The sequence below is a fragment of the Brachycentrus maculatus genome, unplaced genomic scaffold (assembly GCF_059751285.1).
Source record: "Brachycentrus maculatus isolate JH-2025_06_01 unplaced genomic scaffold, ASM5975128v1 h1tg000378l, whole genome shotgun sequence".
NCBI lineage: Eukaryota > Metazoa > Arthropoda > Insecta > Trichoptera > Brachycentridae > Brachycentrus > Brachycentrus maculatus.
Window position 1 is genome coordinate 1,244,161 of NW_028281127.1, and position 20,851 is coordinate 1,265,011.

Here is a 20,851-nt window from a genome sequence, read left to right on the forward strand (position 1 = left end):
TACGAGATCACATAATTAGATGGTCTAATACAGTGAGTGAAGTGGAATTAGTAAAGTGGTAAGATATATTTTAATATTAACAACCTTAGGATAGTGTAAAATAATAATTTATATTAGTTTAAAGTGATATTAGCAGTCCGCTTTCATGGGATGAGCTTGCAGGCATAAATTAGTTTTCCAATATCATATGTTTATAATTATGTAACTACAATGTTATTACACTTAATGCTCCTCATGGAATATGAAAACATCTACTCTGATTTGCGAGATAGTACACTTTATCTAAACAGCGTGAAGGAAAACAAAATATTAACTCATAAAATGGTAAGCCTCATATAAAAATATATATTTATTAAAAATTTAAGCGCTATTCAAGATATTTATTCAATTTGTATATGAACAATTGTGATAACACAAAGTGAACACAATGATTCAGAGACGGCTGCGAGTTGATATGTGAAACTAAAACTTACATTAAAAACACCTTTTAATATAATGATAACATGATAAAATCAGATCTAAATAAAAATAAATACATATATATGCATAAAAATAATATTATTCAAATAAATATATTTACTATAAAAATCTTAAAAACAACTTCACAACAAAAATATTTCAGTAGAGTGCCATTGCACACATTTAAGTAGCAAAAAAAAATTATGTATATACCTATCATACATTTGTATGCCGAAAATTTGTACAATTCCAACAATTCCACAACTTGGAGACTTAGAGTAAGATATAGCGAAGTATGAAATACAGAAAGAGAGGCAATAAATATATAAAAGCTTGCATTATATATAGTCAGCATTAAATCTAGCAATAGCGACATCTAGCTCTGACTTATTAATAAGTTTAAGTAAAGTAAACCAAAAAATGCACAAGGAATGTCATGTTGGTAAAAAGAAAATATCTATGGAGTTTAATCGGACGGCAAACTGTATAGTGTAGAATTATTGTAGTCTTTATACATGGAAAGCGCTACATTGATCACGAGGAATAGTAAAAGAACAAACAGCCTATTTGTAGGCACACACCTGTCGATGTAGAGTTCTTTTGGGTTGTATTGTTCAAGATACAAGTATCCATACAACACCTATAATTTAATTAAGGCAAACAAACCTATGATTTGTCTTATGCAAACATTTAACGTAGATTATAATGTATATAAAAAAATATGCATAAAACTACAGGAAAAAAAGCGAATGTTGATCAAATCTATTACATATATAGGCAGACTACTGAAAATATTAAAGTGAATCTACACATGCCAGATATATTAGGAAATGTCACCTTCTTTAAAAGTGTAAATTAATTATCCTTATTTGTATCAGGTACTTGCACATAATGAAAACATACATGACATGTCATTCGGTCGGAACTAAAAGGCATGGAAGATGTCAACAATAAGGAGAAACTAACAGGAATGCTAAATAAAAAGAAATTGGCAAAATGAAAATTTGGAATGCTTTAGAGAGAGAACTACTTAAGGTATTACGACGAAGGAATATTAACAGAGGAGCCCTTAATGCCCTTCCAACATTTCTATGTGACTCTAAACATCGATATCTATTTATTTACATAGTAAAACATTAGATGCTTTACATCATCACAAATCCTATGTAGAGAAGTTTATATAATTTAACATTTATATTCATGAAATCATTCAGTAAGTTCACAAGCAGGACAGAGAATAATCCCAATGGACTAGGCAATTATTTTATTACAAAATAGTTAATATATTTCAGTCAAAATTAAATTTGATAAGAATGCAATAGGAAATAATTTCCCTTATAAACTGACCATAGATGTAACACTTCATCCATTTCGCAATTGTGAAATATATAATCTTATTATTCATGAGTATTCAAAATGTATTCAGATTTATTCTACAGATAAAACAAACTTTTTTCATTCTATACTGAAAAAACTAAGTTGGCAAGCATAAAAAGATTATTTAATTTCTTATAATTTATATCCAATGTCTTATAATTTAAAATCTTAATACCAAATACATTAAACGGTTTCTCGCTGATCTATAAAGAAATTACATGATCACATTCAGTAAAAGAAGATTCGATGACTTAAAGAATACAGTTCCTGGTAGCCAAGAACAAAGTCTCTGATAGCCTACTCTGATCAGAAGATAAGTTCACTAAAAATAGCAAACGAAGCCATATTATTTCCACACATATTAGCGAGAATCAAACTCGGGATATTCCGAGTGGTTTTGCAGTGACCTCAAATGATATGGGGCAGTTTTACATTTCTTTAAGTCTGAATCAATTTACGTATTAATATATATTTCCTTATCTTGAGATACTCTGTCATAAAATTGGATGGAAACTTAAATATTTTGATAGTTATTTTGTGTCTAAACACTATCTTTTGACTGTGTCATTAGGTGACCTTTGAAAATTTAAGAGGGTCTTGTAAAATTCAGCATTTTATTCCATTCATAAAATTGGTGGGCAAGATGATTGGAAAGGCAATCGATTCACTCAAGATAGATCCTGGTAAATCTACTTTTTTATTAATACAATGCAACCAAAATGAGTGACAATATTAGCATAATCGAAAGATATTTACAAGTGTGACTTTAATAATAATTGTGGCACATTATTGGCCGTATGAAGTCCACTGAGGCTAGCCAGAAATCTTGCCAACCCGATCCGAGAACACATGTTGAGAGGACCCACAAACAGCGAGACATACAAATATCAATCCTTACACACTATCGGCCAAAACAAACCGTTTTTCCAGATCATAAATTATGTCATAAATATAATGCTCGTATCTACAAAATAAAAAGATTAATAATAAATAAATATAAATGTATATTTTAAAAATAAGGAAATTGTCATTTTGGAATAAAGATTATTTGCCAAATCTAGTTGTTAATGGCTCAGTTGTACTTTTCAACTCTGCATTATTGAAAACACATATTACAAATATTTCTTCTCTTTTTTACTTAATATGATTAATTTTTTTGATACTGTAGAAAATTTCATCTATCTATGAAATACTACAATAATTATTAAATTAGACACACATTTTTTTTTTCAATTTGAGACATGTATTTATGAATTGAAATTTAAAATAAAAAAATTGTTTAATTATCTAAATTTTGTTATTTTTTGCTCTAAACTGACAAAACATAACGTTCAACCCGGAGTAGACTGGTTGTGCAACTATTTTTCCCTAAAATGTTGTAAAATATATAAGAATTCAAACTTGAAGAAGTCTCAGATGAAGATAATGAATATTACAATATCTTACGTCTAAACCATTTATAAATCCAATAGAACTTAGTAGAGATCATACACAAGCGGAGCTAGCTGAACAGCACGGGATCCACGGATCCAGCTGTACGGGTGTTTGGCAAAATATATCTACCTACATCCCCATTTCTGCATTACGTACCTCCACTACTATACTACTCGATACGGATAAGAATTTATTATAGCTACGGGGTTATTACTCCGTTCACGGGTCCCAATGGGCTGTTTAATTATTTCTACACAACCAATTTAGCAAATCCTCTCACACTGCCACAACCCACGCACGAACTGAGTATCCAACCAATCGTGTACATGCAAAAAGGTACAGCTTTGTGGAATTCATTCACTTCTAGAGAAGTAGAAGAGCCATTCAAAAGGTATCAAATCAAAAAGTGTTTAAGAAAATCCCAGTTATTAAAAATGTTTTAACCCTTAATGTATTGTCAGTGCGGGATAGTACGACCATTTTTTAAATGACTTACTAAATGCAATGTAAGTCCATAATAATAAAGATTTACATTTTTACACACTAAGGGTTAAAAGAAATATAATGTACTGTTACAACATAAATATTACAACCTTAGCTAAGTCACAAATTCCAATAAACAAAGCGCAATAGAAGGACACGGCTACAGAAGTATAGTAACCTCAGCTATAAAATACATATATATTTTTTTAAACATTCTACTTATTAAGGATTGATTATATATTACAACAATAGAATGATATTAATATAATTTTTGAGTAATATATTTAAAAGCGGAGAGATCAAATTTAGTACTACAACATTTAAAGATCGGTAGGAGAAACTTCATTGCCGAGCCCTTCAATTGTTTTATAAATAAGTTTGGCATTATAAAATAGACAAAATAAATGTCCTCATTCGAAGAATCGTAGCCTGCATCAGGATGGTCGAGTGGCGCAGGATGGCTTGTCATGTCATGGAGTGCGGCCGTCGGTCTACTGGTGCAGGTTTACTGGGGCCCGCGGGGGGCGGCGGGCTGGCGGGAGGAGCCCCCTCCGCTGCTGAGCGCCATGCGCTGCATCTGCCGTATGACGGTGGTGGCGTGGTACGCCTGCTTCCACCGGGACTTGGCGAAGTTCTTCCTCAGCTGCTCGGACACAGTGCCGTGGATGTTCTTATTCCTGGCCGCATTACCAGATATCCACGGGTGCGCTAGTGCTTGCCTACATGTAATCACACAAACAATCAATACAAAACTGCCAAGTGGTGTATTATAGTGCAAGCTTAAACAGCTGTACTAATATGTACTGTGTATGTATTTATATGTGTTTGAAAATAGGAATCAAGTTGCGGCAGGGTGGAATTAAACCTGAAAACTCTACTCTCTAGAGTCTACAACTCCAACCACGGAACTACGTCCTGACTCATTGTACCGCTATCATTCAGTAGACAAAATTAATAATTAAAAATTGTATTTTAAAATGATATATTATTATTTAACAATAATACAACTTTTTAGAATATGTACCTATGTAACAGTACATAGGAAATATTTACAAATATGTAAAATTATCAGCTTCAAGGCAATGTTTACGCAATGATATTCTTATCTTTTATAATTTAAATAGAAGATATTTTAAATAATAAATATTTCCTACGAGCTAGTGGGTAAATTGCAAAACATTAATTATTCATTAATAAAGCAAGAAACTACTATGTACTTTTAAAGCACATTTTCATCCAAGTTTTTATAAAACCTAAATAACGCATAAAAGGATTGCCTCAATAAATAAATTATTTACACATTGCTTGTATTATCAAATCATGTTACTGGCAAGTAGCTCCCCTGTATGTGTATTATTTCAGCCTGATTCTCAAGTAAAAATTAAAATAAATAAGAATTACACATACATATGTGTAATAAATAATAGATAAAGAGACAACAACAAAAATATCTACATATCATACTTTAATCTAATGGTTTAAATGGGTGTTGTAAACAAAAAAAAAATGTTTATTAGGTTTTTGTTAAAATGTGTATTTTTTTTAAATTACATTATTAAATTTTTTTTAATTACAATTCTTTTAGACTATATTGATCCGTGGATTCATAAGCTTTTATCCATCAGACCACGCAATACACAAACAGATAAATACAAAAACATTTTGGGTATGTTCAAATACCTGTTCACATATCAGGATTTCTCCGATTATTGTTTTTTATACACTGTTTAGTTATTTTTACATTGGTGAATTTATGTGCTTTATAAAAATTTTTAATTGTATTTTCAGGCGCCTCCCAGTATCCAAAATAATTCAGTAAGGATCTTTTGCATACATTTAAATAAAAGGGTCTATGCTAAATAAAAGTTTACTCAAATCGAGCATAGATACTGCCCCAAACTCATACATGAAGCGACATGGCAATTATATGATATATATATATATATATATATATATATATATATATATATATATATATATATATATATATATATATTTGAGTTACAAAATATTCAGTGGTGTGGTAGTCAATCATGGATAAAGTGAATGTTGCATGTGTGTAAAGTGATCACTTAAACCAGTCTATGACAGGTCGGAAGCCCTGCAAATACCCTGACTTCTATCTATCAAAGGATAAATAATTGCTTTGGGTTTCCATGTTTAATAACTTGAGTGTTGTTTCAAATATATTATACATCAAATATATATATAAGTGAATCTAGAGTCAAAGGGCAGAAGGACCATTGTCCTGCATATGAAGGCCCTAAGGCCAAGCATTCGTTAGGTTGAATTCATTTCACCGGAGACGACCGGAGAGGTCGTTTGTCTGCTCACGCCTGATTTTTTTCAAGAATGTATATTTGATATATTTTTTAGAATATATATAGAAAAATAAAATTATATATATATATATATATATATATATATATATATATATATACATATATATTTATATATATATTTTTTTTTTTTTTTTTTTCAAAGTATCTTTTTTTTCAAAACCAATTATTTTGAAGAAAAACTTATTTTTTCAATGCGAAAACTGTGTTTACAGAAAACATTATGTTGCGACTTAACGAATGCTGCTGGGCCTTAACTGGTTAATTAAAAATCGTGACATTTCGGAATATATATACACCAAACAATTACACGAGAGCAAGGCTCTTTCTTCTTCCTTACCGACGGGAAACCGAGCAGTTTCCCGTCGGTAATACCTGTGGGATGATGGTCTGCTTGCAGCCTACCATTAAAAATGAATAATTTTTCATTCAAGGATGACTAATTTTAAGCTCTTTTCTCATTTTGATGCGATCTGTGTTTTTGTTCACATTTTAAAAATAAAACTAACTAACTAACCATCACGCCGCTTCCCCGCAGGAGTAGGTAGAGAGAATAGAACGCCACACCGCTCTGTCTTTGCAAACATTCCTAGCCTCTTCCACGTTCATGCATCTCCTCATACACACCCGCCGATTGTTTCTACTCCTAACCTGACCGCTTTCAAGGATTTGGCATACCTGATCGTGCCAAGTTTTTCTCGGTCTTTCTCTGCTTCTTTTTCCAATTACTTTAGTTTCTTAAATTTGTTTTACCGTTCTTTCCTCACTCATTCGTTCTACATGTCCAAACCATCTCAACACACCTTTTTTAATTTTATCGATAATGCTTGTCTCAGCTTTGCATTCCTTCCTTATTTCACTATTGGAATATCTATCTATCTATTTTTTTAAAGGATATTATTGTTATATATAAAATATCTTTTGTGCGCTTTATTTTTCTTTTTGGGACTATTACATATATACATTGTAATAAGTGTAAATAACATGTAAATATAAAATTAAATGTGTAATTATTAAAGAAATAGAAATAATTCAGTGGAGCAAATGAATAATAAAGTTCATTAAATACGCGTTATTTAACTGAACAAGGAACAGAATTGTTTATATTTGAATGCAGATATCGCTATTATTCAATGTCACTGAAATAATAATATTTATGAAATGAGGATGTTTAACAGAATTTGGAATAAACAAGATGGTCAAACAGAACAGAATGATATAGAGTAAGTAGAATAGAGATATACTCACTTGCAAGTATAGCGTTTTTCTACATCCACGCACATGAGGTGTCGAATGAAGTCCTTAGCGGAATCACTGATTTCATCCCAATAAGGAGAATCAAACTCGAATTCCCCTTTTAGAATTTGCGCAAACAGATTTGCGTCATTTTCATCATAGAACGGAGGATACCCGCAAAGCAAAATATAAGAAATCACTCCTATACTCCACACGTCCACGGCCTTTCCGTAGGGCTTCTGCGCCAAAACCTCCGGGGCGACATAGCCCGGAGTCCCACACGCTGTGGCCATGATTCCGGAATCTTCCATCTTAGAAAGCCCGAAATCGCTAATCATGATCTTGCTGTCCTCATCCGGACTGTAGTAAAGCAGGTTTTCTGGCTTCAGATCCCGGTGCACTACTCCCTGCTCGTGCATATAATCCACCGCTTCTAACACTTGTCTGATGAGATGGGATGCGTCCTTCTCGGTGTACGACCCTTTTTCTACGATCCGGTCGAATAGCTCACCCCCTGACACGAGCTCCATCACTAAGTATACTTTAAATTTATCTTCAAACGTCTCCAGAAGTTGAACAATATTGGGATGAGAGAGCCATTGCGTGTCCTTATCGCCAGGTGCGCTGGCCCCTTGCTTAGCCAGCTCACTAAACCTCCGAAGTACTCTGATCTCATTCTCCAACGAGTCCTCTTTTCCCTTTAAGGCCTTCTTGTCAATTATTTTTACAGCAAACATCTGCCCAGGGCTATCTCTACTTTCGATCAGCCTGACTTCTGAAAAGGCTCCCGTGCCCAGTAATTCTTTTAAAACATACTTGTCTTCGATAGAAGGTTGTTTATCTGTATCTTTTCCATCTTTTTTGGATTTTTTTCCAGAATCTTTCTTCCCAAACAGAGGCATCTCTACGCCTCAAATATCTATCCGCTCTAAATTGAGCGCCCAGGGTCACAGATGCCAAGTGTCAAATTGACAGTATTGCCAGATACAATTAAATATTAATACATGAAATATTTCTGTTGTTGTTAAGTACTACTATTTGTTTTAATTAAAATTCGGGGTTAGTTGTATAACTTCTACAAAAGTAATTATAATTCTTTTTACGTAATATTTTCGTGTTTTCATTATATAAACAGATTTTTTTCAGTAAACTAAATGGCCCGTTACTGAAAATAGGAATGAAGTTATTGAAAAGTAGAATCAATGGAATGGAAGAGTAAAAAAATTGTGGAACTAGCCACAAGATTATGAGCGGACTCGATATATCTAATACACTTCAATTAATATTAAATGAAAAAAAAATTACAAAGCCACAATAAATTGAAAATATTACGACTAAAAGATCCAGCTCCATTTTGATATTCGCAATGAATTGTTTTTATATTAAGAGGAACTAAGGAAATCATGTAAGTATGCATTTATTTTTTTTATAAATAAGAGTTTTGTATCAATTAAATCATAATATTTAGTCCATCAAAGTTGTTTTGTAAGTTTTAAAATGGAAAATCCCAAAGTCTTTAAATAGTAATTACATCACTTATACTCATTATTATGACCTGAAAAATGTAGATGACATAATTTAACAAAGTAATGCTTTGAATCCATTAAAAAATAAAGCATTTTTATAATTTATTTATTATCTGTACTTATTTATTACATTTTTACTATTAAAAAACAATTGAATTAGAAAGGAGACTTAAACAATCTTCTTCTGGTAAAAATTCAGCAATCAATTCTTCTATCTCGGATATTAATCCTCCATCGCTAAGTCCATTCTGAGTAGAATTTGTAAAAATAAGAAAAAAATTATAATATTATTATCAAGACATCGGATATGAATTATAAAATGTGGCTTTTGTGGTTGAGCCTATCGTTCTAAGTTGTTTCATAACAGAAACTGATATGCAGCTACACTGGAAATACTTATTAAAGCGCACAAGATATGGAATTTTTCAAATTTATCTCTCTTTTTCAATATTTTTATAAATTTTAATTTTAAATATACTATATGAGATAGTTTAAATAATGAAATCACTAATAATTATTACCTTCAAGGCCATCACATAACACTTCTTAAATTCAACTTCCAGATGAAGGGTTGCATTTAAGATAGCAAAATATGCCCAAATAAGAGGATTGTTTCGATTTAAAATGTTTGCTTCAATCAAACATTTTTCACAATCTTCATACTTTTGCATCTGAAAAGATACCAATCTGGATATCATAAGTTCATTTTTCAAGACTATTATATAATATTTAGTATTATTTCAAGAGTACTATAAACGTAACACAAGATAACCTTTAAAAAAGCTATTCCAGCTCCAAGCCATGAATTTGGAGTAGGTGAATAATTACAACACGTAATGAATATTTTTTTAGCCTGATCATATCTTCCCGTGTTCAGAAAATGTTGTCCTAATCTTACAAACACAAGATGGATATCATTAGGTCTATCAAAACATAAGTTTGTGTATTCATATGCCTCAGCTGCTAAACTTGTATTATCAAGGCAATACAAACAATGGCCTTCCATACTGCTTATTAAATATGTCTGAAACATGAGATAAAAAAAAACTATACACTTACAAATATTTAACTAAATATCAAAAGTATAATTGTCAAAGTATATTTATGCATACTGCTTGCATTTGGTAATCTTCTTGCTGTAAATGCTTTAAAGCTTCTTCGTATTTCCCTTGGAAAAAGTGAACAGTAGCTAGAAGGTAATCATAATGTAATGATTCACCTTCTTCCAATAACTCTTCACCAAGAATTGTCTCAGCAAACTAAAAAAAATCATCATTATATGATACTCCACTATATGATGGTTCACAATTTTTATTTCCGCCAAAAGATTTATAACTTCAATGATTTTTTAAGCTTACCTCAAACAAACGTAACCTAATGAATAATACTGATGCCCTTAGAAAAGTTTTCTTTTTAGGAATATTTGTATCATACCAAACAAATTCTTCTTGATTCATAAATTGGTCTCGGTCACACAAACAATACATATTACTGCAAGAGCACATGATGCCTTCTGATACAATATTCTTCCCTATATCCAAAGTGACATCTGCCGCTTCATATTTCCCTATTTTCTTGTAAAATAAATAACTAGCAATATATCCCTCAAAAAACTTAGGGTAAATTATCATTACAGCAAGAAGGAAATTTTCAGCTTCTTTATTTTGTCCACGATACATCAAAAGTACTCCACACAGTAAAAGCCTGTAAAAATATTTTTTTTTATTCGTTGTGATGTAAAATAGTGTTTTAGATATATTTATTTAAAAATATAATTGGATCTAAGAAAAGCTGATGTGCTTCGGACACGTCATGAGGAATGAAAAATATCGTCTTCTCCACCTAATCATACAAGGAAAGATTGAGGGGCGAAGAACTCAAGGACGCCGAAGGACATCATGGCTGAAAAACCTACGACAATGGTTTGGCAGAAGCACCAAATCTCTGTTCCGAGCTGCAGCATCTAAAGTGAAGATAGCCATGATGATCGCCGATCTTCGTTAGAAGTGGCACAGAAAGAAGAAGAATAATTGGATCATTTTCTAAGTATAAAAATAAAATGAGATTTCTGGCAATATCAAAGATCAATAGAATATAAAAATAAGTACATAAATAATTTAAAAACACCTACCCCAATCGGTGATGAAAATCCAACTGTACAGCTTCACACACGGCTACATATGCTTTTTCATAATCTCCCAAGCCCAGGGAATGGATGGCATAATCAAACCAAACTTGAGGGTTTTCCTTATCCAGCGATATACGCTATACATACAGTAGAAATTTAACTTTATCTATCATCATTTTCTCATAATGAATATAAGAAAGCTAAATGTTTCATTCAAGTAAATATAATTTTAAACAATTCATAAAAATATACACAACAATAGTCAAATATCTTTTTTTAACTGAAATTCAAACATATATAGCACCTTTATACATTCTATTAAATCTTTAAAAAAATGTATTCCACAATGATACATTTTCCATATTTAAAGTGACAATTGGGTGGTTATAGTAAAGAGGGATTTTTTTTTTACATTCTATTTTTCTTTAAATTAGAATATAGTGTGTATTCATTTCACAATTTGTTCATTCTAAGTTGCTTGCCTAATGCTTTGATACATTAGTTTTTTTTCTATATAAAAAAGGCATTCAGGAATAACACGTTTTTACCGAATACCCCGGCTATTACTATTATTCTCCTTTTTCTATCTACTATTATTCCTATTTCTCCTTTCCCATACAGCAGTAATATCCTTCACCCTGAGCTCCATCACTTATGCCATTTATATTCAATAAAATATAATCCCTGCCTCCAAAGATCGAATAATTTGGTGCCCAGGATGTTCACTTTGCCTTCATATAATTACTGATCAAATTAACTTACCTGCAAATGGAGAATTTCTGCTTCTTTATAATGTCCAAGCGCTTCTTCCTCTCGAGCAAAATATAATAAATCATTTATTTCAATGGAGGGAGAAAATATTTTGGGTTTCCGCATCGCCAACGTTTTGTGCATTTCATTTACTAATTCAATAAAAACTCTAGAAATAAAATGCTGAAACCGGATAATACAGTCATCACATTTTCTCTTTTTGTAAAATAAACAAAATGTACATATAATTTTAAAAAAATGATTCGTTGCAGATTTCAGATTTCAATTATAAAAGAACAAAGTTTATACCTCATAATCTTCAGACTTTATAATAGCCTCTCCCAATTTGAAATTATCATTCACTAAATTTGTCACGCAATCAGTCAGAGATCCTACCAGGTTACCGTGAACACCAGAGGTATACAAATGTCGGATAAATGCTGACATTTCATCATCTCCAGCTACTTTGGATGAGAAAACTTTACTATTCTTTAAAAATGTTGCATATTCTTCATTCAAAGAGACAATGGAATCTTTAATACATTGATGATATTTTTTTTTGGCATCTTGGCCTCTTTCAACTATAACATCAATCTCTCTAACGGGCAGTAATTTGTGAATGCTGAAAAATATAAAACAGAACTTACCATCCAGGATCCAAAAAAAGTTATCCAATCTTTAGTACCCAAACCATTTCCCCTTTTTCTGTCTATTAATACTTCTCCATTTTTTTTTTCATATGGCAGTAATATCCTTCACACAGAACTCCTTTTATATCTTCATTTCTATCCCCTCAAATATATTCCTCTCCCTTATCTAAGAACCTACTGCACCAATTTGATGCAGCGTCCTATGTACCAACTGGGTGCTGATAGGGGTGAAAGAAAAAATGACTCATTTCATACAACAACAAAAAAATCTTAGAAGGTTACAATCTTTGTGATGATTGGTTTGCTTCTTTCATAGTGAGTCTCCACCCGACTCTATCCTCCGCTCGTCTCTTCAAATTGACGTACCCGTTAAATGCATTTCGGACATAATTTGGTCTATATGGGTTAAGCAGGGTCGTCCCCTGTAGTTTGTGCCGTCTCACATGCCTGACGCAATCGTATGAAGCAGGCCTGGGTGTCTTATATCATGGCTTCATTTGGCTCGCTATTGTGCTACTTTATTTAGTAAGCATCTAGACTCCCCAGTCCTGCTGAATACCTCGCTGTTCCAACCTATGAATCCTCAACATGCGCCTGTAGCACCACATCTCAAACACCTCCAGCTGACCCCATTTTACCTGCCTGATTGTCCATGTTTCGCTCTCATACAACAGTATGCTTCCGATTAGAGTTTTAATTAAGTTTTTTTGTATTCTTAAACTTATATTATTATTAGATTCAAAAAGTAAAATCATCAAAAAAATTATGAATGAGAATTTTTTTAAATAATTAAGTACTTACTCTTCGTAAATGTCTTCCGCAGTTTTTTTCTTAATCAAAGGATGTGATAGCTGTAATTCCATTATAAAGTAAAGTGGGCGACCGGCCTCATCATAAAACTCTTCGCAATGTGGCTCACACAACGTCGTAGAAGACAGATTTTGTTGTGAGGGTTCTATCACCACCTGGGGATGTTGTGCAGCAGAAGAATCGAATACAAATGACTTCATTCCACCCCTCGACAACATGTACTCTTCATTGTATAAATAGACAACCGATACAACTCTAACGGAAGACTCTATAAAAGAAGAGTAGTCTCAATTAAGAAAACACATAATTGAAATAACAATATCTACGCATTTAAAGTAAAGTTTATATATTTTTAAACTTACTTTTAATTGATGCTGAATATTATATAAGTGTACACGAGTATTTATATTTATATAAATATATTTATATATATATATATATATATATATATATATATATATATATATATATATATATATATATATATATATATATATATATATATAAAAGTGCATGTCCTATTCAAAACAGCACACATTTTTGTTTGGATCCCCTGTTTATCTTTTAAAATGGTAAATAATAATTTTAAAAAACACATGACTTCATATTACAAACTGTCAAAAATAAAACAAAATGTTGTCTATACCTCCTGGGTATAATAAACGAGAAACATCAGGAAATGTCATCAAGTGAAGGGGCATATCATCTGAATCATCTTTTTTACGAGCTATTGATTTTCCTGAGCTACTTATTGCCTTAGGCGCAATGTGAATTTCAAGAGGCCAAACTTTATTTTTTGTTATAAACTGCAATAACGCTTCCGTGTCACTGCCGTCGAGTAAGCTGCGGTGGAAACTGTTCCATTCTATAAGATGCACTTCTGAAAAATACATAATTTTTTTAATTTAAAAAAATATTTATTTACTGCATTACTTTGCTATTTTTATAATATACGATCTTCTTCATGGCTCCATCCCAACTTATCGTTTTTGTAGGCTGTTGGGCCAGCTCTTCTCGTCCTCAGGTTTTAGATCCCTCCTCTTAACTTTTTTGACCTTTAGATGGATTTGTTTCCTCGGTTTCACTTTGCTTGCCCCCAGAATCCCGTAAGCTGGCCCTAACACTTTGTCAGTCCTCAGATGACCGAGAGAATCACCCTCACTGCCAGACAGGGTAATGCATCTTAGCGTTTGTTTTTCCATGAAGCTTTGATTTATTTCTCTGTAAGGTTTTTATCCACTGATGGCCGTCCGAAGTATATTTTTATAATATATGTTGGTACTCCATTAAAACAAATATATCATTTTAAAAGATTTATCACATTTCATTTATAAAAATTATAATTATATCTTAGCCTGTTGATATTTCAAGAATTGAACACATTCTGTCAAGTATATTTACCTGTTGTCTCAGAAAATATATTTAATCGGATTCTCTGTGAGTTCATAGGATTTTTAATGGATATTTGATATTTTGATACATTTCCACGACCTTCAATTTCACACAAAGTCGCCCATTTCTTAACAGTTTCAACATTTGAATTTACTCCCTCCAAACCTTTAAGAAAAGACACTTCTTGGAGTACCTTGGGAAAAATAAATATTGATTATGACAATAAGAAAACTAACACCAAATTCCTTCTTCTCATATGCAAAGGGCACTGCATCATAAAAACAGTGTTATTATGATGAATCCTGCGCTTCAGGCAACTATCCAGGGTGATGTTAAATAAACATTATATTGAAAAATCACTCATATTTATTTTGACCAAAAAAATGATAATCACTACCCTACCGAGGTAGAAAAATAATAAAAATACATTATATGCTTTATCAATAGGTTTTGTATAGTCTCCAAAGCAGTCCGAATCACTAAATTTATGACAAAATAGGATTAATTAATATATTACTAAAAATTCTAATGTTATACATATATATATATATTAACCAATAAATACTAATGTTACCTCGTCTTGTTTTGGAAGAATTGTGAAGATCGAACATTCATAGTCAGAAGTAACGCAAATTGGTACATCGCACAAATTTTCCATTGTCAAAGTTAACATGTTTAAAGAATTTAAAAATTCTTCATCACAGTTTCTGTCTGTTTCAATACTTGCTCTCAAAACAATATTTGGAAGGTTTGGCCAAGTTACTAATTCAAAATTCGATGAAATTTTCTTTACTGGATGTATTATAACCGTCTCCTCGATGAAATCTTTCCCTTCGAAAAGAAACGAATAAAATATTGATAGTACTTTAATACGAACATCATGATATATGTTACACAGAGAACATCACAGTCTAAGCTTAACTGAACTATATGCATTACCACCCAATTAATGCTAACCATGTTATTGCCCATTATTAACTGTAAAAAGAAAGACCGGGGGCAAGGTGTGTAAAACATTGCAAATATAATGTACTTTATCATGAAATAAGGAGTGAGCATGTCACTTATGATGATGTACACATTCCTGTTACAATACTATTCCTGTGTTCCTGAATGATACTTTTCGCTTGATAATGTATGTACATATGAAAGCTACTTATGTTTTTGTATATCTCTTAAATTATTATTGTTATTGTTTTTATGTACCACCAATAAGTAGGAGTGTTTGGAAGTACCCGTGAATTCCAAACATTCCCACTAAACGGTGCCACTAATTGTCAATGACAGCGCCTTCCTTCCTTTCTGAGACTCCGACTGGCATTCCATTTTTTTTTATTCAGGCAGAACTTTAGACACAAATTTAAATATTATTTGATAAATTAATATTTACCATTTAGGAGAGGACTTATATCAAAATTACAGTATCCGAGAGGAGATAATGAGCTATTGTTGTCATGTTTGCTGGTTGACGTCTTGACACTACCTTTTTTATCTTTCGTTATACTTGCTGTTTCCAATACTAAAACTGCAAAACACAATAAGAAGATAATTGTATTTTTAAGATGATTACAAGTGAAGGTTACAAATTATGTAAAATTTAATATAAAATACCGAGAATAGGATAGTCAACCAAGTCTGACATTTCAGACAGGTTGTAATAATCTATTTCCATCTGTCCATGTAAAACAGTCTTAGAATGTTCAGATATATCACAAGCATTCTGAATGATAATATTTTCCTTGTGCGTGATAAGTATTTCGTATTTATTCGACTTTTGATCATCCAAGCGATCATGTTCGAAACATGTAACAGATATGGAAATTTTTAACTTTGCTTCTATTATTTCATTTTGGGAATTCGTCTCTATTATGGTAGAAACAACATCTGTTGCTGTCTGAAAATATTAAATTTCTTAAAACAAATTATGACAATAAAGTAATAAAATATTTTTTTAAATTTCTCTTTTATAAAAAAAATACCTTGGATAAGCACGACATTTTTTAGTTTAAAAAAAAAACAAAAATAATATTTCTATATTTGAAAATATTTTTAAAACATAAATTGGAGTAGGTATCTATCTACCAATAAAATAGTGGTGAGACTAAACAGGTACACCCAACAAAGAATTACAAATCTAGATTTTTGGTTGCTATTCGGCAAATAATTTTAATATGACTTGAAATTTCATTGTTTTAATTGTGTGTGAAATAATAGATCATAAATATCAAGGGTACTCGTAATCTGATATTAAAATCTATTGAACAAAATATATGGTCAATAGATCTTTGCATGCTTTTACAAGATAATTAACTCAAAAAATTGTAGGAATTTTCTCAAACAATATATGTATTTGAATTTAAAGATAGAAAATAAATAAAGTTTACAAATATTAGACTATGGAATGAATTACCTCTTTTTGTAAAAAATGCATCATCTCTAATAACTTTTACAAAACGTCTGAGACATTACTATATATCATTAGTATCCATCAAACCTCCTTCCTCAGTTTTTCCCTCTATCTCCATTTCTAAACTCCCTTTTTCCTTTGCCTTCCTTATTATTATCAATTTGTAATTTATGTTTTTTTTAATATTCAAGTACTATCTACCCTCTGGTTGCAAACAGCTGTATATGGTATCAAGCGTTTTGATCAATATCACTAGTCTGTGTTTGGTTGGTTGGAAGATATTGCTTTTTAGCAATAAGTCCGCTAATGTACTTATTTATTTTCTGTACATGAAGTTTAAATAAATATTTTTAGATAATTAAATTGAAAGAAGCTTAGATAAAACTATTTTTTAGGAAATAAGAAAAAAGAAAATAAAGTATTCCAGATATTTGGCCGTGTGTTAAATTTGATAGATAAAAAAGATAGTGAATTACTTTTTGGATATGCTAGGGAGAAATATACAAAAATTATCATTAATCAAATTCATATATCAATCATAAAAATTAAATTAAATACTTCCGGGAACTCATTTGGAAAAAGAAATAACAAGATATTTTGTGAGTTTTAGTATAATTATAATTAATAAATAAAAAATAAATACATTAAATACTGCGGAATGTGTAATCTCTTAAATACTAAATACATACTACTTTGTGTGCATACGCAACCATATTTTGCCATTTTTTATTATTATAAAAAACTCTTTTCTTCGATACCCTGCATTCCTTAAACATCCTTTATCTTCATCACACAGAAAATACCCAAAATTATTTAATACTATGTGTCATAAAAACAGATCAAAAATTTCACATCAATCTCAGGGTTGTCAAAGTGAAATGTCATTTTTTCTTCTAATGTATCTTCATTCGTGTAAAAGTCACAAACTCACAAACTTTCATAGCCCTAAACCTAAAGAAAACACATAAAAATCTACAGTACATATTTACTGTTTGTCCAAATCCACAGCATGCAAAACAGCTAGTTATTGATTAATACTTGGAAATCATATATTTAATTTGTGATATATCTTTAGAAAAAAAGCTCTAATTTCACAAAACTATTGTTTTGTTATTATTTTCAAAAGGTTTGAATCATATAATATTAATAATATTTTTTATTCCAGTTTATATTTAATTTATATGTGATTTATTTTTAAATATTTTGGATCCTATTCGCAAGTTAAGAAAAAAAGAAAAATAACAAAATAATAATAATTAAAAAAAATATACTAAAAGTGTTGACTAACTTCAATTTTATTTTATTTATCCTTATTGTTTCCCAGTTAAAAAAATATTTTTAATATTCCTTAGAATATTTCTCATTCAAATAGAATCTTTTGATATATACCGAATATTCGTTAGAATCTTTTAAGCCCTCGTTTAAGTCACTAATGTCTGATCACGAGAGGCATAATATACTATTGTCATAGTATTTCAACATATTTTTATTGAACAATTTTTTAGAATTCATAAGTGAAACATTACTAGATGTATATTAAAAATAAACATAAAAATATTTATATAAATCACTCGGTTTCAATAGCACTGGATCAAAATGACTAAATAATGTATATTATTCACACCACCCATAAATTAGCCGTTAATAAGCATGATTAGTTTTGTCACCTTAGTGCTTTATAGCTCCTGAAAAAATAAATTAAATAAAAAAAGTATTCCTACAAATACTTCTTATTATCCACACCTAATATCCTATGTGGTACTGAGCATTATCTTCATAATAAATTAAATGATCACCTTACATTTCAGTTACCAATCCAGAGTAATTCAATATATTGGTTGGGAATCCAAGCTGAGACCTCTCGCCCAGTATGCAAAGAACTTTGTATTGCACAAAGGAGACTACTCATCTATAAGCAGCTGATTTGGTAATACATGTTAGATGAATTCATAAAGTGCTCTGTAAATAACCCACTATTAGTTACAATTAAAAAGGTTTTTCTCCACCAAGATGACACTCAATAGAGCACTCTCCTTATCATTTATCGTTCACTTTGTGAACAATGCTTTTGATATACAAAATATACACTCAATAGACATTGCTACAAATAATGGACTATAGTCCAATATTTTTAATTCAATCTCATTATCATTCCATGAATATCCATAAATATTTAGGCTATTATAGTAATATGAAAAAATCCTTAGGTGTGTGTAAATATATATGGTGGTTCAGTAAAATTTAGGAATCCAATTATATAAATTACAATAATTATTTCCGTATTAACAAATAAGTAAACTCAAAATAAAAATACATTATAGGCCCCGTTTGATTGAATTATTTTAATACCTACCTATGTTTTGGTTGTACCTTAAATAATAAAATCACATGCATTTCGTAACAATTCCACAGATATTTTTAAAACAGACAACAAAATTGTAAGCATTTAATATTCATGTAATGTATTGTATATACATAATTGCACAAAATACTTTGTATTAAAATATGGATGTAAATAAACCTAAAACTGCCAGAGAAGAAAAATTACAAAAAGAGCAAGCAGCATATGATTATTAAACGAAATTATTATTATTTTTGACATTTTTTTTTTTCATAGAACCACCTCGATGGAAATAATTTAAAATTTAAAATAAAATTATTAAATACATGTATTCATTGTATAAAATTTATTAAAAACAAAGTAACATTTTTAAAATATAACAAATAAAATGAAAAATGCCTTATTTGGTAAACATAGACAAACTTATCCTAACACAGAGCACAAAATTACTTATTTTTCTAATATTTAGTTTAAAACATTTAAAGCAAATTTTTGGATATTTCCCAAAAAAATATATGAAGTGTAATACATATAATGAGTATGTACGTATAAGACATAGTTACTGTTATTATGAAATACGTAACACATAGTCTTTGAGACCACACAGTTGTCAATGGGACTAAGGCAGTGACAATGGTAACAAAAATTATATGTATTAAAACCAATATTCAGTAAAGATATTTGTATTCATAAAAATATAAATAAAAGAAGTCAGTATCATATTTGTGTCAATATTAAAGGTGTATATTTTCTATATAAACCTTCTCTATCCTCAGTAAATTGAAACCTCTACATAGTCTATTGTATGTATGTCATAACTTATAAATTTGGAGTTTTTTTAAATGTATTTTATGTGTACTTTATTACATCGCAAAACTCAGGCTACTTAACTAATTAAATAATTTGAACTCAAATGTACGGCATAAAATATCTTCAAACCCTTCAGCAAAGCTGCATTTTATGCCTTAAGATAGTCCACATATGAGAGGTTGAAATTATGGCACTAAGTCAATTTACTTTCATGAAAAATTACCTGCCGTAAATTCCTTTTTAAAAAATAATTATGGGCATATTTTAGTCTTAAATAATAAAAAAAACAGCCTCATTGAAATTTACTGTGGGTAGAGATGACTGATATTGAAAAAATGTGATTCATTTAAGTGTATAGCGTCTACTTTTCAAAAAACAGTAAAACATTCATATAACAAACTGCTTTTTTGCTATAACGAACATTAATTTCTACTTTGCAAGGTGGTTTTCTTTGATAATAAAAAAAGTCTCATTGAAATTATTTGTGGGTAGAGATGACTAATATTGAAAAATTGTGATTCATTTAAGTGTACAGCGTCTACTTTTCAAAAAACAGTAGAACATTCATATAACAAACCGCTTTTTTGCTATAACAAATATGAATTTCTACTTTGCAAGGTGATTTTCTTTAAAATTACAAGCATTTGTGTATTATTACTAATAAAATTCCGATGTGAATTCTGAACTTCTGATACTGCAACTACTTACA

General features: G+C 30.5%; 2 protein-coding genes across 2 annotated transcripts; both read right to left on the reverse strand.

Moving 5' to 3' along the window:
* Positions 1 to 2,966: 2,966 nt before the first annotated feature.
* CaMKI (Calcium/calmodulin-dependent protein kinase I) lies at positions 2,967 to 8,279 on the reverse strand. The gene is made up of 2 exons (XM_088270325.1): positions 7,341 to 8,279; positions 2,967 to 4,472 (listed from the first exon to the last, which is right to left on the reverse strand). The coding sequence occupies exons 1-2, from the start codon at positions 8,228 to 8,230 to the stop codon at positions 4,259 to 4,261; spliced, it is 1,104 nt and encodes a 367-aa protein (XP_088126451.1). The 5' UTR covers positions 8,231 to 8,279; the 3' UTR covers positions 2,967 to 4,258.
* Positions 8,280 to 8,944: 665 nt separating this feature from the next.
* On the reverse strand, positions 8,945 to 16,580 carry LOC148303248 (cilia- and flagella-associated protein 70-like). Its single transcript, XM_088270316.1, has 15 exons — positions 16,564 to 16,580; positions 16,196 to 16,478; positions 15,975 to 16,109; positions 15,159 to 15,415; positions 14,594 to 14,777; positions 13,839 to 14,072; positions 13,184 to 13,460; positions 12,042 to 12,354; positions 11,745 to 11,915; positions 10,986 to 11,119; positions 10,213 to 10,558; positions 9,967 to 10,113; positions 9,627 to 9,878; positions 9,376 to 9,525; positions 8,945 to 9,102 (listed from the first exon to the last, which is right to left on the reverse strand). The coding sequence occupies exons 2-15, from the start codon at positions 16,254 to 16,256 to the stop codon at positions 8,995 to 8,997; spliced, it is 2,769 nt and encodes a 922-aa protein (XP_088126442.1). The 5' UTR covers positions 16,257 to 16,478; positions 16,564 to 16,580; the 3' UTR covers positions 8,945 to 8,994.
* Between the last annotated feature and the right edge of the window lie 4,271 nt (positions 16,581 to 20,851).

What these genes read in the sequence shown, in the direction of transcription:
- CaMKI (XM_088270325.1), bottom strand. Translation starts at nt 8,230, where the DNA reads ATGCCTCTGTTTGGGAAGAAAGATTCTGGAAAAAAATCCAAAAAAGAT. An exon ending in GAAAAACGCTATACTTGCAA is followed by an intron (nt 4,473 to 7,340) that starts GTGAGTATATCT and finishes GATTACATGTAG; the next exon opens with GCAAGCACTAGCGCACCCGT.
- LOC148303248 (XM_088270316.1), bottom strand. Translation starts at nt 16,256, where the DNA reads ATGGAAATAGATTATTACAACCTGTCTGAAATGTCAGACTTGGTTGAC. An exon ending in TATAAGTCCTCTCCTAAATG is followed by an intron (nt 15,416 to 15,974) that starts GTAAATATTAAT and finishes TTCTTTTCGAAG; the next exon opens with GGAAAGATTTCATCGAGGAG. An exon ending in CAGAAATTCTCCATTTGCAG is followed by an intron (nt 11,120 to 11,744) that starts GTAAGTTAATTT and finishes CTGTATGTATAG; the next exon opens with CGTATATCGCTGGATAAGGA.